Genomic DNA, 18020 nt, shown 5'->3' with positions numbered 1-18020 from the left:
ACTGCCGCAACGGTCTCTGTCAAGGGTTTATTAAATTTCATATGCGGGGTCCCCTCGCAGCAGTGTCATGCCGGATCTCTAGGGTCCTCACAGACGTTGCCGATATAGAGGTGACTGCAGTAGTTTGTGGCCGGGGCTAGTCTAAGCACGGATTTATATGGCATCTAAATTGCGTTCGGCGTGCCTCTGTGCGCGGTGCGGCCCACCCGGTGTGCCGCTGAGGCGTCAGGTTGCTGCCTGGAGGCCCCCCATCGGGAGGCGAGTGTTGTTCTGGGGCTTGTCTCGTCTCCTGCGCTCATGTGGGCGTTTCCGCCGTCGGTCCTCTGCAGCTGCTGGCTCAGGGGTTTCGCAGTCTGATCTCTATCCGGAGCGGGAAGGAACTCTAATCCCCGGTCTCCCCGCAGGGCACCGGCCTCAATTCTATTCTCGGGCGCCGCAGCAGAACAGCAGCCTACACAAACTCAGTTTCTGCGCCGGACGCTACAGGACATCAACAGGAGTCACAGCCGTCTTGTTCCCTCTCAGTCACTGAATTAAATACAGGATTTTCGGTGTGCTCGCCACCGGTCAAGGAGCTCGCTCAGGCCACAGCCATCTTCGTTGGCTGCTAGGGGCCCTTCGCGCCTCTAGCGCGTCTCACCGCAATGCTGTTGGGAGGGGGGATTCCCTTCCAGGCGCACCCCGCGGCGAGCGCTCACTAGCGCTCCAGCCCGGCCGGTCTCAGGACGCTCCTCCGCCCGCTCTCGGTTCTCCAGGGAGCAGCGGGGGGCAGAGACGGCAGGCCGGGGGCTGGAGCACTCTTTCAGGTCCCTCGGCGAGGTCAGGTCAGTCTTCCCCGGGCCCGGCGGTGATCGCGGTGAATTCTCGGCTCCTCCAGTCGAGCGGGCCAATCCAGACACGGCAGAACGGGCGAGCCTCCAAAGCACCCGGGAGTCAGCCTATGGCAGTGCGGCTCCCGGGTCAAGCCTGCGATGACGCTCCTCGCCCTAGCCAATCACCACACAGCAACAGTGGTGACGCTGCGCCGCACGGGCCAATCCCGTCGCGGCGTTTGGTGAGGGGGCTCGGCTCTCCCGTCCAATCGGAGAGCAGCGGGCTCGTTTTCGGTCGCGTTGGTACCAGCAAGGTACGGGGCCCTTCGTCGGGGGTTTACTGATCCCGGGTCGCGGTGGTGAAGCTGCACACAGGTTATTTTAGTGCGCTCTGCTCGGGGAAGGCTCACAAACCTTCAGTCTGCACCAAACACGTGTCGATGAACACGGCGACCTCACAGCACGGCACAGCAGCCGGTAGGCGGGGATCTGCTGTGGGAGGGGAGAGGGAGGCGGGGAGAGCGGATCGGGATCAGCTGCGGCTCGGGAGGCGGGGGAGAGGAACGGACGGCGGGAAACGTGCACAGGACAGCGAGGAGGGGGGAGGGGGGACGGCGGGAGGAGGGACGCGGAAGAAGGCAGGACAGCAGCAAGCACGGCCCGGCCGGACCAGATTCGGGGGCGTTCCCGGCGTCGCGTGACGTCGCCAAAAGCCAAAGAATCTCGGGAACGCCCCCGAGTCTCCTCCGACCATGACGGACGCCTCTCTGTTCCAATGGCTAGCCTCCATTTATGGAGCTAGCCAATGGGACAGGGGGGCGTATTCCAGAGTCCTTACTGTAATCAAGAGATTTCTCTGGAGGCGGAGCCTAAAGGCTCCGTTCCCCAGCGAAACCTAAAAAGGTCAGGAGAACAGAGTGCCAAGCGAGGTAGCCATTCTCCGACACCAAGATACTATAATACACCACTGCATTAAAACATAAGACGTCTAAACAACTTTTTAAGCAAAGAACAGAATTTGCTTCACAAGAAATGTGGGCCCTATTCCGTCTAGTAGATGAACATCAACCCATAAAGTGATCCAAGCCCTCTCCAGCTGTGCCTGAAGTCACTCAGTCTCTTTTCCAGGACAAAATCCAGCTAATCATTCACAAAATTCAGAAGAGATTTCCAAACCCACCACCAATGCCTTTAGGTATCCATCAAAAGCTACTCTCCAACTGCATATGCCACAAATGATTTTTTTAAAAGCACCTTAAGTAAGTCAACCAAACCCTTTTGATCACTAGCAAATGAATTCTTGGCACCCTCTTCAAATCTGTTGTTGGCACGTCATTCCCATGAAAAGGACCTCTTAGACCATTCAACATCTGCTTATACGTCATCTAAACCAGTGATACTCAAAGTACGGCCTGGGGGCCGCTTGCGGCCCTCATGACCTTTATATGCATTCACCCTGGTGAACAGCTTCACGAGCTGCTGTCTAGTTGGCGAGCACTAATATTCAGAGAGAAATGTTAAATAAACAACCACGCATTTATTAACCTGCAAATAAATACTTGCCCGTCTATTTAACTTTTTTTAGACCTCCTTTCACAATCCCTGACCCACTACTGCCATTCTGTTGGCATCAGTGCGGCCCTAGGTCACACCACAAACATTACTTTATGGCCCCTGGTCAAATGTTTGTGAGTACCCATGATCTAAATAAACATGGAATGCAGTTTTGAAGAAGAGCGTCCACTCAGCTCTAACCTTGGGATAGACGATCATCCCAGGTCTAACTTGCTTTTGATTGGCAAACAAAACGAAAGCGCAATCACTCAGCAGGGCCAATGTTTACCCATTGGAAGGAAAATCTTTGGCTCAACATAGCTGGCGCTCAGACCGCTTCACGAAATAGAATTAGAGCCAATGATGATAAAACCCAAATGATTGCTTATCAAGAGAACGTGTGCAACGCTGATTATGTTGAAGCAAGTAATTGCATTCAATACTCTATATACACAAGATGCAAGGGATGATAACATTATGCACAAGTGTTGACTAAATTTGTGTCTGTGTGATTAATGGCAATTTATGAAAAATATTCTGTGCCATTAATATCTAGCTACTTTGCAACCCGAGTTATAGATAACAAAAATAATTATCCCAGCACTATTGGAAATACAAAGTGGTCTGATCAGAGAAATATCCAGTTTATTTTTTTCTAAATATTACTCCCTAACGATTAATTATTTTGACTTGCATTGATGAATAGGAGCGCCATTTTATAGGCAAGCTAGACCTCCCAGAGTAAAATCAAAGGTGCAGAATATAAACTATGTTGAAGGGCATAGAAAATCAGCCACCTGCTACACTCTTCTTGAAATGAAACACAATTCTGTTATTCCTTATCTGATAGCTTTCTATTAAAATCTTTCTTCTTAATATCAGTTTAGCTGTTTTTTGTGTTTTCACCACAAGGCCTCTCCAAGCTCACATCTTAAATAAGAACCATCATGCTTACAAGCTTTGGTAATTAAGTATGTATTATTTATGTATCTCACTGAGAGTAACTTCGATTCTGAGCGCCCTCTTCAAATGACTACTTTTCTGCGAACACCAAGATGTAATTAAGCATCATTTTTACCAGAAGGAAGGGATCGGTCTCACCCCCTTTGTATTCAAATTAACAGTGTTGGGTTGTTTCCAACTGCACAATATGCCCCTCTTCATGCCCATCAGTTCAAGATCTTGACACGACATGGGCAATATGCGCACCGCTTTACTGACTCTAAACAGCAATCAACAGGTGAAATGTTACATGTAGGAACTTGGGAACTGCCCAGCGATGCCTGCATTTGGGTTGCAATTTTTTTCGCACGTTCTGATCCATGTGAGTCATGAACAAAATCCAGAATTATGTGGATAAAGCAGCTGCCATAAAATTCACGTAATTACAATGGCCCTACTAACAGAGCATAGAGACCCTTGATTAGACAACCAGAATCAGTCAAAGCTTTCCGGGAAACTGATGCAGAGGTTTAGCAGCCCATCTTGTCATAAATGGTCCCTAGGGAACAATACTCAAGATCAAGAATAACTTTATTCGGTTTAAATTAACCATAAAAGTATGACATACATGAATCACACATGAAAAGTTTATATAAATAAAAAACCAATAAAACCATATAGCTCACATATATTAAAAATCCAAGACAGATTTAAAAAGAACATCCTAAAAGGAGATTGCAAAAACAGCCATACAAATTACTTCAGTAGAAAAAGATAACAAAAAGTTTAAACTCTCCTGAAAATTACATGGTCTGATGTATTTTTAGAGTGGTATAAGAAACCGAGCTCTTGGGACCTTGTAAAGTGTGCAAAAAAGGGTAAAGTGCAGGGGGCTTTGTTGGGACAGGTTGTCACAGGGGCAGGACGGAAGATTATTGCACCATCCGGCCTGTTTAGGAAAGGCCCCTAAAAAGTGCAATGTGCAAAGCCTAAATCTGGTCAACAGAAATGTAAATTGTACGTTCCTGGTAAAAGACAAGTAAAATTGCTGATATAAAAAGGTCTGATCATTGTGAGGTAATCGCTTTGCTGGCCAGCAGCGATTATCAAGCTCAGCGCGTTATGCATTTTTTATAATCAATTTTGTGTTTCTGTCTATACTGTTAGAGTCAAAAAAATTCCCTAAGCCAATTTCGTGAAATATTCTTTTCACAAAACGAAGCCATGGAATAGCCTCCAATAAACAACTAGGGGTTGGCTCTAATCAGTATGGCTGAGCCGTCATACAACATAACAAAAAGAGATTGCCAGTACTGATAATACCGCAGTAACATGAATTCGGACACAGTACTTGAGAAAATATTCAAGACTGGGGGCTAGTTGATAGCTTTTTATTCTTATTTTTGATTTTATCAAAAGATACTTTTTTTCATATTCAAAACACAAACATGTACAACATATTTATCAAAAAAGTCACAATAGGGGGGTATCATTCGTCATATCAATCATATCACAATCATACAACATGCAAGCATTCGTGGGGAGAAGGGGTGCACTAGATAAGAAAGCTACAAAATTTACCAAAACATACAATATTTACAATATAATATCAAACATAAGACAAGAATAACCACAGTCTGCAAAAACACTTAAACAATATTTTCATTTGGTGTATGATCGATTATACCGTACATTCCTATAGTCAAGTATGAGAATACTTTCTAAATGTTTAGAGAAAGGATAATGTACAGGGATTAGTGATAAGCAACAATTATCCTGACATTTACGCTTATCACTAGAGCAGACAGGAATGTGGCTTGGGCCTACGCGTTTCGAATCCCAATGACTTGTAGGGATTCTCTTCAGGGCCTTTAGAATTCTCTGCAGAAGTGAAAAAAGAGAAAAGGGGAGGGGGGAACAAAAATTAGAAAATGCTCAGACAGGCATGGTTAGTGTTAATAACACGATCACTATCAGTCACCTCACTCAGTTACCACCCAGGTCTCTACAGACTTGTCACTAGTCTAGTGTTCAAGGAAGACATGGGGATCTTAACTAACTGGTCTATGATGTTACTAGATATGAAGCAAATCAGCCAATGGATGAGTGGACAGGCGATCTATTACTCACCTTCTGTACTTAAGAAAGAAATAGTCTCAGGGGTGGGATAGGTTGACACAGTTAAAATGATGGTGGACCTATAAGGGGGAGATGAAAAAGTGTTAAAAAATAGAAAACATTCTAGATTCTTTGTGCACTGCCGGTAGTAGGAGAGAATCTCACCTAATCAAGTTCAGGTGGAGGAGGCCATGTGAGAGGTAGCTGCCGGATTTTTTGGTTACTAGACACGTCTTGGAAAATAAATGAAAAAAGGGGTTTTTTAATTGGACCATAAGGAACACTAATGTGCAAAAACGAAAAATACTAAACTGGACTTTACCGAAAATGATAATTTGAAGAGATGAAAAGTTGTGCTTACTCACGGGACCCCTATCAAAGAAGGGAACGTTTGGCACGGTGCTTATCTAAATAAACAGAAAACACCATTAGCTGTTTGTATGCATTTCTCGTCAGAGAAATGTTTTGCAATAAAGACTGCAGCTTACCGAGGCAGAAACTCTCAAGCATTTGACCGTAAAAAATGAAGCACGCAAGTAATTCAATTTAAGGTGACTTCAGACTAGAGTGGAAATAGAAACAAATGTTTCATTTCAGTAAGTGGTGCCTCAAGGCAACAATGATTAGACGCGTTCGTTTTCAACTAGTAGAAAATCCTGACACTTTTAAAGCGGTAAAGTGAACTGAAGGCTTACCGGCAAATATTTTCAATCAGTCAGTTGAGATTATTTAAGCTACAAGGAAACAAAAACACGGGTGAGCAACTTATTTGAGCCTAATAAAAGGACATAGCTAAGAGGCATAACAGGGGGGGGGTGTGGGTTACTTACAGATTTAGGATTGAGCAGATTTCCCAAACGACGGCGTCTTTGGCAGCACTGCACACAGGCTCCTGCGCAGTAGCAGGCAGAGGCTTGACTGCTCTACCTATATACCTAGTGTCTGAGCAGCAGGACCGCCCACTCAGAGGCCAAGGTTTCATAGAGATACTGGACTGGATTCAGGGAAAGTTATGGACCGGAGTTTCAAGATGACAAAAAAGATTACCAGAATGAATAGAAAGCGACGCTGAGGTCACTCACAAAGCTAAAAAGGGGCTCACAGTAGATAATTACAATTTGAAGATTTCACTTAATTCATTAAGTCCAGATACTGCGGTATCGAACTTAACGATAAGGAAAGCCTCTCTTTTTGATAATGTCAAATTTAAATCGCCACCTCTGGGATTTTTTTCTATTTTCGAAATGACTGTCCACTTGAGATCGCTCACATTATGCTGCAACCTCGTCCAATGATGCACCAAGGGGGCATTTTCAACTTTTCTTTTAATCCTTGATTTATGTTGCGAGATCCGTTGGCGGATCTCTTGGTTAGTTTTGCCTATGTACAACAACTGGCATGGACATGTAATGCCATATACCACATATTTACTCTTACAGTTACTCATCGTGTCATGCTTCCATGACACTCCATTATGCTGGAACAACGAGCCTTCCAACGTTGATTCACAGCATAAGCAATTTCCACACTTGTGGTGTCCAAGGATGGGTGGCATCCCCATCATTTGGCGTAACGTTTGTGGAAGAACCTTGATGCAAGTCTTGCAAATGAACCTTTATTTGCTTTCAAGAAAGAAAATAACATTGCGAACCACATAGTTCGAGCAGCCATGCCTATTGCCAAGCCACAAACGTTACGCCAAATGATGGGGATGCCACCCATCCTTGGACACCACAAGTGTGGAAATTGCTTATGCTGTGAATCAACGTTGGAAGGCTCGTTGTTCCAGCATAATGGAGTGTCATGGAAGCATGACACGATGAGTAACTGTAAGAGTAAATATGTGGTATATGGCATTACATGTCCATGCCAGTTGTTGTACATAGGCAAAACTAACCAAGAGATCCGCCAACGGATCTCGCAACATAAATCAAGGATTAAAAGAAAAGTTGAAAATGCCCCCTTGGTGCATCATTGGACGAGGTTGCAGCATAATGTGAGCGATCTCAAGTGGACAGTCATTTCGAAAATAAAAAAAATCCCAGAGGTGGCGATTTAAATTTGACATTATCAAAACGAGAGGCTTTCCTTATCGTTAAGTTCGATACCGCAGTATCTGGACTTAATGAATTAAGTGAAATCTTCAAATTGTAATTATCTACTGTGAGCCCCTTTTTAGCTTTGTGAGTGACCTCAGCGTCGCTTTCTATTCATTCTGGTAATCTTTTTTGTCATCTTGAAACTCCGGTCCATAACTTTCCCTGAATCCAGTCCAGTATCTCTATGAAACCTTGGCCTCTGAGTGGGCGGTCCTGCTGCTCAGACACTAGGTATATAGGTAGAGCAGTCAAGCCTCTGCCTGCTACTGCGCAGGAGCCTGTGTGCAGTGCTGCCAAAGACGCCGTCGTTTGGGAAATCTGCTCAATCCTAAATCTGTAAGTAACCCACACCCCCCCCCTGTTATGCCTCTTAGCTATGTCCTTTTATTAGGCTCAAATAAGTTGCTCACCCGTGTTTTTGTTTCCTTGTAGCTTAAATAATCTCAACTGACTGATTGAAAATATTTGCCGGTAAGCCTTCAGTTCACTTTACCGCTTTAAAAGTGTCAGGATTTTCTACTAGTTGAAAACGAACGCGTCTAATCATTGTTGCCTTGAGGCACCACTTACTGAAATGAAACATTTGTTTCTATTTCCACTCTAGTCTTGAAGTCACCTTAAATTGAATTACTTGCGTGCTTCATTTTTTACGGTCAAATGCTTGAGAGTTTCTGCCTCGGTAAGCTGCAGTCTTTATTGCAAAACATTTCTCTGACGAGAAATGCATACAAACAGCTAATGGTGTTTTCTGTTTATTTAGATAAGCACCGTGCCAAACGTTCCCTTCTTTGATAGGGGTCCCGTGAGTAAGCACAACTTTTCATCTCTTCAAATTATCATTTTCGGTAAAGTCCAGTTTAGTATTTTTCGTTTTTGCACATTAGTGTTCCTTATGGTCCAATTAAAAAACCCCTTTTTTCATTTATTTTCCAAGACGTGTCTAGTAACCAAAAAATCCGGCAGCTACCTCTCACATGGCCTCCTCCACCTGAACTTGATTAGGTGAGATTCTCTCCTACTACCGGCAGTGCACAAAGAATCTAGAATGTTTTCTATTTTTTAACACTTTTTCATCTCCCCCTTATAGGTCCACCATCATTTTAACTGTGTCAACCTATCCCACCCCTGAGACTATTTCTTTCTTAAGTACAGAAGGTGAGTAATAGATCGCCTGTCCACTCATCCATTGGCTGATTTGCTTCATATCTAGTAACATCATAGACCAGTTAGTTAAGATCCCCATGTCTTCCTTGAACACTAGACTAGTGACAAGTCTGTAGAGACCTGGGTGGTAACTGAGTGAGGTGACTGATAGTGATCGTGTTATTAACACTAACCATGCCTGTCTGAGCATTTTCTAATTTTTGTTCCCCCCTCCCCTTTTCTCTTTTTTCACTTCTGCAGAGAATTCTAAAGGCCCTGAAGAGAATCCCTACAAGTCATTGGGATTCGAAACGCGTAGGCCCAAGCCACATTCCTGTCTGCTCTAGTGATAAGCGTAAATGTCAGGATAATTGTTGCTTATCACTAATCCCTGTACATTATCCTTTCTCTAAACATTTAGAAAGTATTCTCATACTTGACTATAGGAATGTACGGTATAATCGATCATACACCAAATGAAAATATTGTTTAAGTGTTTTTGCAGACTGTGGTTATTCTTGTCTTATGTTTGATATTATATTGTAAATATTGTATGTTTTGGTAAATTTTGTAGCTTTCTTATCTAGTGCACCCCTTCTCCCCACGAATGCTTGCATGTTGTATGATTGTGATATGATTGATATGACGAATGATACCCCCCTATTGTGACTTTTTTGATAAATATGTTGTACATGTTTGTGTTTTGAATATGAAAAAAAGTATCTTTTGATAAAATCAAAAATAAGAATAAAAAGCTATCAACTAGCCCCCAGTCTTGAATATTTTCTCAAGTACTGTGTCCGAATTCATGTTACTGCGGTATTATCAGTACTGGCAATCTCTTTTTGTTATGTTGTATGATGGAATAGCCTCGGCATTATCCAGCAACATGCAATCCTTAATAATTTCTCTTGTGAGCTTTAACTTCTTTGTCAGCCAAACTTTCGCCCAGACTATCAAAGGGGCTATGTTTATTCGATCCGAAATAAAAACCACCCCTACCTCAGAATGACAAAATGTCGTAGGGGCGCTTTTTGGGATCATCAATTATCTTTTTAGAAAGTTTGGGGATAGCTAGCCCGGACCTTATGACATATTACAAAACCTTTAACTTCAAAAACATTAGGATACTTTTTAAATCGCAAACCCTGTATACTGTCTAATGGAAAGCTACAACCAACATTGATTTTTGTCTTTATAAGTTTGGCCATCCCAAATACTTAAAAAAACAGCATACAAAGTATGGTATGAAATAAGAAAATCCTGGAAACTTCCGTACTATAGCGAGCAAGCCCCAATTTGGAACTCCCCGGGCACCCCAGAAAGGATGATAGACTACCTTGCAGATTCCTTCAAAAAAAGCTGGGATACTGAGATGGGGGGAGCTAATAGAACATGGTAACTTAATAAGCTGGGCAACATTACTGGAGAGGACTAAAGCAACTATTTCAAGGTTTAAATACTATCAGTTGGCAAGTTGGTGTAAGTAACAAGAGAAAATCCCAGTCAATACGGAAGGAATAGAGTAAGAAATACTAAAAGACCCATCTCCAAAAGAAGTCTCCAAATGGTACTGGTACTTGACCGAAAGGAATGAAGTAGACTTCAGCACTCCAGACGATAATTGGAAGAAGATCTTACCGGCTCAAGACTTGCAACAGCAATGGCAAGTATCTTGCACTCTTTTATGGTTTGTTACTGTTTCTGCACCACTCAGGAGAAATCCTCTCTTTACCCTACTGGACACCAGAGAGGCTATCTAAAATAAATAATCAGGTGACAAGAAAATGCCCCAAGTGCGGTGAAATAAAGGCAAATGATATCCACATGTTTCATCAATGCGCACACCTTGACATCTATTGGAAGGAGATTGGTAAGATAACTAATAAAGCACTAAACGCTAATATGAAGGTAAGCTCTTTGAACGTTATGTTTGGTATCTTAGAGGGTAATGATCAGGATGATGTTCTAAATAAGAATCAGAAATGCCTCTTATTCACCCTGATGTTACTAGTTAGACGTGAAATATGTAGAAATTGAATCCTCCCATGATAGATGACCGGCATATCCAAGTCAATAAGTTTAGGAGCTTAGACACACTCAGAGGGGTAAGCAAACAAACAGGATATTGGGACTTATGGGACAAAAACATGGCATAGGATAGGAAGGGCTGTCCAATGATTTTACCAACTGCAATCATGTAACTCCAAAAGGATCCATCAGAGTCGCCTAGAGATATTGGATCCAAAAGAATTCCAAGAATTCGGTGGCAGTTTTAGACATAGTTTTGCCTCTTTTACCTTGGGCGGTTTACTTTTACAAGAGGAGACCTGGCTTGCTAAAAACTACAAGATCGCACAAATGAGGACAACAACCAAAAAATCTTTTTAGAAAGTTATTCTCTAGGGTTTGAAGTTTCAAACTTTTTGGTGACCCCATACTCCTACCCCATATGTGGCAGTAGACAGGCATTTTGATTTATATAAGGTTATTAACTCCGCTACGGGCTTATGGCCCAACTTACATGCAAAGTGGAAAAGACCTTCCACAGCGTGGCTAGTATTTTGTACCCTAGATATAATGAGGTGTTCCCAGGTCAGTTTGTTATTAAAAACATTCCCTATGTAATTAAAATTCGAAACGTTGTCAATTATCTTTCCCTCTACCATGAACTTTCTAGATTTGGTATGACTTGGTCCGCAGACCATGACATAAGATTTAGTAAAATTTACTTTTAAATCTAGAGCCAACATGAAATTTGTGAATGTATTCAAAGACTTCTGAAAACTATTGGCTGTTAAAGCCATTAAAACTGTGTTGCCTGCATATGACAACAACGGTATAGGCTTACCCCCTATCCTAGGGAAGTCTAGCTCCTGCTCTTTTAAGGCTGATTCTAGGCCATTTGTGTACAAAAGGAAGAGGAATGTGGCCAATATGCACCTTTGACGGACTACTCTGTAGAAACAATGGGCCCTGTCCTTTCTCCATTTGGTCCAAATCTTTTAGCTACAGTGGTGCCTGTGTGCAACCTATGCAATAGTGTGATAAAGGGCTCCTCAAAGCCCATATCTCCCATCATAACCAACAATTTGCACCTATTAACGGTGTGAAACGCGCTGGACAAGTCCATGAAGGCAAGGTGGATAGATCCCTTCCTTGCCTTCATGTACTTGCCCATAATCAGTGCCAAATTAAGGCACTGTTTGCTTGTCCCTATTCCTTTTCGAACCACATTCGGACATAATAACTTTGGAGTCTGCCCAGGTTTCAAGGCGTGCTAAGATTACCCTCCCCAATACCTTAGCCGTGGAGTCAATTAATGAAAACGGCCGGATCCTCCTTCTTTCCCTTTTTATACACGGGGACCACTATGGTCTCTTGCCATGATGTTGGAATAGAGTTATCCTTTACAATCTTTTCCACAAATTGGGTGGGGTTTGTCTTGTTCCACTTCATTCCTACTCTTTGATTTGAGCTATACAGGAGGGGGCGGCCATCACCTTTAGTCTCCTGAGAAGCTACAATAAAGGAGGCAGTCAGAGGATTGTGATCACTGGCATTGTTTGGCTCCACTGCGAAACAGACTACAAGAGAGGCATATACTCATGTCTACTATTGGCCAGTATGCAAATCATTGATCGATATCACCTACAATATTTAAGTTTTATGAAGTCCAGTTAAGCATGGTGATCCTCGTTAACATGGACAGTGTCCAAAAAAATACGTCGCCGTTGCAACTTGCCATTTAACTTCCCTCAGGTTTCGACTCTAGTGACAATACAACTTCCAACTGCACCTCAGGAAGGGAGGCAATTCAGTCCCTCAATGTAATGACTTTTCCAAAATGCTCTGGGTAGCAAGTGGACTTGCTGTTCTTTTTCCGGTTGTTCTCACCGGCTCTGAAAGGACTGCTTCGTAACGGAGTGGCTTCTGAGCTTTTTGTGGGTTCATAGTACTTCTGGTAGCCTCTTTTCATTTATCATCTTTTTCTCCAGTTGACCACTAGAATAGAACCAGCTCCTTGCTGGGACTCACTCAGCTATGGGTTAAGCATCCTTGGTCTAATCAAACTCACTAAAATATTATTCATTTTCCCAAGTATGACTTCTTTCTGTAAATCACTGCTGCTTGAGCACCATTTAGCCCTTGCATCTCGTGAATTAATTCATTTACAATTATGTCATAAAGAAAGTCACAGGCAATTGCCATGGTGGCATCCAAGAGGTACCATGGAAGTTTAAGTGGTTAGTGTGCCTTCCTGTTTCTATTAAGCAGTGGTGCGGCATACATACTTAAAATATTCACACAATGTTACATTGATTTTCTTTAACATTGATATTTTTACATCTACATAAAAATAAGGAGAAAAGGTGAATCTCACACATCTGAGGTTGCAACATAATGTGAAAATACTTCTCATTTTACAGCGTTATGCTGTGTGGCCATATTACTATTATATAGTGGAGTGTAAATGAGAACACCACTAGTTATCAAACAATTCTCACACCTTTCAACAGAAAAAAGGTGTGTACTGTACATCTTGTAGATGATTAAAAGTTTTATATTTTAAATTCAAATGTGATACAGAAATCTCTAGCTCTGAATTTATATACTAACGGGAGAACTTGCTATTTAATCATGATCTGAAATACAATGTATATCAACTATATTATAGGACAATATGTAACAAGTGACGGCATTGGTTCCCTAATTTTTGGAGATCTTCAGGCTTTACAATATGTTATCCCCATATCGAGTTTCAAAATGCATGGTAAACACATTTCAATAAAGTTCTGTAGCTCATATTGCATATGACTTCAAAGATAAGCTCACACAACATTTTCCAGACACAATTAGGAAAGACTGTATGTTGAAATTAGGAGGTACCTTAACAATTGCACGTACAACCATGCAATTGATGTATCCATTTGTTAGAAAATATTAACTGAGAGCTAATGCAAAAGTTTGGTATAAGCAGGAATTTTAGGATGGACGAAATGCAAGTGGATGATACATTGTGGTCATTCGTTATACAACCAGCATCTTACAAAAGAGTGATAAAGTGAGGTATTTTTGGTTAAAAGTTTTGCTTGCGCGGATAGCATGGTGGCAAACGGAATGTCCATGGTGAGAGCTAATGAAGTTAATTGCAAATAATCTGATATCAGCTGCCATTGTTTATAAGCATGCAAGTGCCGAAGAGGAAGCCAATGAGGCCCTTGAAAAGATAAAGCCAGCATGATTAGAAGATTTAAATATGATAATTAAAGCCCAAAGCTGGAAAAACCTAGAGCCACTATTTCATTCACAGTGGATTAAATACATATGGAGTTGTTCAGGACTAGCTGAATTGAATCAATCAATCAATCAAAAAAATCTTTATTCAATTTTACAAATAAAATCATAAAAGACAAACTATCATAAACATATACGCACAGATTGTCATAGTCAAAGTCATTTATGTTTTAACACTCCCGAAAAAAAACGTACAAGGAAAAAGCAAACTAATGGAGAATTTTAAAGCTGTAAATACAATAAAGTGGGCCTGACTTGGGAAAAATTCATTGGTTTTAAAATTGGAAGTATAAACTAATGCCTCAGGTTATTATATTTTGGACAAAACATGGTGACATGTAAAGTATCATTAATCGTTATATTGTCACAAGCACAGCGGGACAGGTCCAAATACGAAAAGCAACTGTGATTAGAAGGGATAAGGCGAGGAAATAGGTTCAACCTGAAGTGGATCAACAAACGACGTTGATGGCGTATCATATTCCGGGTTAAGTATGGTTCTATGGTACTAACAATTTGAACTGAAACTGCATGCTGCATAGAGTATTTTGTTAATGCTAAACCCTCGTGCTCTCAACCAACTTTTACCTAAGCGTTATTACTGCCTTTTTGCCCACTGAACGTGTTAACGCGGGATTATCAAACAAGTCGGGCCTCCCTAAGGCCCGCAGGTTACAAGGCACATACGGCAACCACACAATCAGGAGAGGTTTTTCCATCTTTAAACAGTCCTGCAGAATTAATCTGCTAAAGCCAAGTTCCTCCTTTAACCAAATCATGTTCCAAAGCTTTAAAGGGCCAAGGCGTAGTTGGTCGATGAGAAAGTCTATACCTAGTTCCTCATGGACAATTTCAAAGGGAAGATTTTGCGGGACCGTGGCCAACTTAAGGAAGCGCTGGGTCATTGCTTTGAGACTACTAGAGTATGAGAATTTTGTAATGATATAATTGAAAGGGTGCAGCTGGTCATGGAGTCAACATCACTATGTCACCCACGTCTATTTTACTTCACCTTCTACCAAATGCTGAAATAATAACCCAACATTAAGAGTTCCTAACATGTTCTACGTGTTTAGATGTTGGGTTTCGGATGTCTGGGGAAAAGGTGTAAATGGAGGACTGGCTATAGGACATGTTACTCAAATATCACAGTGTGATCATGGTGTACAGCTTTCCTAAATACTCACTTTTCTTTCTGGGCTTCGAGGTAGGGTTTGATGACCAGCCTGTGCATGGCGACGTACATCACCAGGGGTCCCACGGTGGCATAGAACACAGCACTGGGTAACAGTTGATCTGTCAGATGGATAGGAAAGAAATATGTCTGACTGGCTCTATTTAACCTAGAACATAGAAGAGTAACACAAAGAAATTTAAGAGAAATTATCAGTACTCGGAAAATGAAAAACATGCATGTAACAGTGATAAAAACGGATCAAATGTGTTGCTTATAATATATATCAAAATGATGTCATTTGACTGAGTCCATCCCATACAATCTAATGGTATCTCTCATTTGCCCTCCAAATTTCCAGGTTTATAACAAAAATAGCATTCAAAATACTCTCAGAAAATCGCCTTATTTTCTCCTGTAACTTTTTGTGTTACCATGCCATTTAGGCAAAGTGCTTAGAATTCCTAATGCTGGTGGGGTCTCACCCCACTCATGCAACAATAGTACCCTTTTTTCTCGTTATCATTGGTGTAATGCTGGCAGTGAACAAGGTGCCTGTTAGGGATCACTAAGCCATGTCTGCATGTTCCTGCTCTTTCAGAGTCCCACCTCTTAAAACTGGGAAACAGAAAGTAACTCATTTATGCCTTTGACAAAATAATATTGACGTATGTTTAATATTTCAATACAGCTGCAGGCGAACGTAGTACATTTTCCATATTTCTAAACCTTAAACTCTATCCTTCCTACCTCGTATTTACTTCAGTTCTGAATCACAACAGGGCATGAGGGTACCTTAAAGCTACTAGAGGAGAGAGGGAAGCTAGAGAGGTCACGTGCACAAACCACAAGACTCCATAGCTCCAGAAACCTAACTTGTACATAGATATCACTCTAACTTATAGGCACCATCCCTCTCCCAACCACAGCAGTGATCCAGATGACCTGTCCAGACTTCCACAGATCCTATGCAAGAACACGCCTCGCAGGACTGTTGTATCAGCCACAAACTCTGGAACAAATATTTACTGTTGTGGTTTTTAATGTATGCACAGAAGCACACGTGGGGAGTCTCGCAGATTTTAAGTATAAAAGCACAAGTTACTACTTGTGTAACAATATATCTGTAAGTGACATTAGTTAGTGATAGATTCCTTACCTTAGAATATCCCCAGGCGTCAGACTGGATCCGGAAAGTTTTGCGTAGCAGTACCCTTGCGCGTCGGTAGGCGTCGTATGCAGCTCCGCGTCCGTCTTCGGCGTCGTGGGCGCCGTGATGACGTCGTCGGAGTACTTAGACGCTGCCTCCGCGTGCTGACGTCAGTTCTTAGCCACCGCTCTTCTGCGCCAGAAGCGCAGAGCCATGACAAAAACCGACACTGGTGCCAAGAAACTAGGGCCCTGAAAGGGGATGACCTTAACCCTAGATATCGGTTCGCAGAACGGGGAGGATGGGTGGGTCGGTAAGGAATCTATCACTAACTAATGTCTCTTACAGATATATCGTTACACAAGTAGTAACTTGTGCATCTGAAAGAGACACGTTAGTGATAGATTCCTTACCTTAGAATAGATACCCCAGCAATACCATCCCCGTGGTGGTGGGTCTGCGAACCAATATTTACACAAGAAAGTCCTGGAGAACGGAACGGCCAAAGTAGCCGTCCCACCGGACTTGACTGTCCAGGCAGTAGTGCCTAGCAAACGTGTGCAACGAGGCCCACGTGGCTGCCTGGCAAATGTCCTGCAAGGGCACACCTCGGCCCAAGGCAGTTGTATTGGCCGTGGCTTGAGTGGAATGAGCCCTCAGCCCAACAGGGGGTTCCTTCTTAGCCAAGGAGTAACACGCCTGGATGCACATGATAATCCATCGAGAGACGGTCCTCTTGTGCACCGCTTTCCCTTTCTTAGCGCCCGCGTACCCAACAAAGAGTTGATCATCCACCCGGAACTGGCGTGTGCGATCCAGATAGAACGAGAGCGCACGTTTTGGGTCCAGACGGTGGAGCCTCTCCTCCTCTCTCGAGGGGTGCGGAGGCGGAAAGAAGGTGGGCAATGTGATGGACTGCCCAACGTGGAAGGCCATGACCACCTTAGGCAAGAAGGAGGGCCTAGTCCTCAAAACAACCTTGTCCGGATGGACTGAAAGGAAAGGAGGCTTACAAGAGAGAGCCTGGAGCTCACTCACTCTCCTGGCAGAGGTGATGGCTACCAGGAATGCAGTCTTCAAAGAAAGAGGGCGAAGTGGACAGTTATGAAGTGGCTCAAAGGGAGCGCACATCAGAAATGTTAGAACCAGGTTCAAGTCCCACTGAGGCATCACGAAGGGAACAGGAGGAAAGGTATGAGTGATGCCCTTCAGGAATCTGTTTACAATAGGGGACTTGAATAAAGAAGGCTGGTCAGGCAGCCTGAGAAAGGCTGAAAGAGCCGAAAGATAGCCCTTGATAGTGCCCAGAGCAGAGCCCTGCTGGGCAAGAGAAAGAAGGAAGAGAAGAACCTCAGAGAGAGGGGCATTGAGGGGATCCACAGCCTTTGCTGTGCACCATGCCACAAATCTGTTCCACCTGCAGGCGTATACCGTTTTTGTGGAGGGACGCCTGGCTGCCAGAATGATGTTGCAAACCTCAGGAGGCAAGTCAAATGGCCTCAACTGTCGCCGCTCAATCTCCAAGCATGGAGGTGGAGACTGGACAGGTTCGGGTGGAGGACCGTCCCCTGCTGCTGCGACAGAAGGTTCTCCTGAAGAGGCAGACGAACCGGGGGATCGACTGACATGCTGAGTAGCTCGGGATACCAGTACCTTCGTGCCCAGTCCGGAACCACAAGGATGACTTGTGCCCGGTCGCGCTTGATCTTCTTCAGCACTCTGGGCAGAAG

The 18020-nt window shown here is 43.1% G+C and overlaps 1 protein-coding gene and 1 long non-coding RNA gene across 2 annotated transcripts in view; both read right to left on the bottom strand.

Moving 5' to 3' along the window:
• DNAJC11 (DnaJ heat shock protein family (Hsp40) member C11) overlaps positions 1-18020 on the bottom strand; it is a 788848-nt gene that overhangs the window by 79103 nt on the left and 691725 nt on the right. The window contains exon 11 of the mRNA XM_086922163.1: positions 15154-15309. Coding sequence (XP_086778289.1) covers positions 15154-15309 — 156 coding nt within the window. The remainder of the gene's footprint in view (positions 1-15153; positions 15310-18020) is intronic.
• On the bottom strand, positions 4684-6327 carry LOC147711453 (uncharacterized). The gene is made up of 7 exons (XR_015295926.1): positions 6257-6327; positions 6122-6160; positions 5915-5988; positions 5749-5833; positions 5592-5659; positions 5439-5506; positions 4684-5189 (listed from the first exon to the last, which is right to left on the bottom strand). It is a non-coding gene; the product is annotated as an uncharacterized LOC147711453 (long non-coding RNA).

Source organism: Lissotriton vulgaris, chromosome 5 (assembly GCF_964263255.1).
Source record: "Lissotriton vulgaris chromosome 5, aLisVul1.2, whole genome shotgun sequence".
Taxonomy (NCBI): domain Eukaryota; kingdom Metazoa; phylum Chordata; class Amphibia; order Caudata; family Salamandridae; genus Lissotriton; species Lissotriton vulgaris.
The sequence above is the reverse complement of the archived record's forward strand: the minus strand, read 5'-3'. Positions and strand labels throughout refer to the sequence as shown.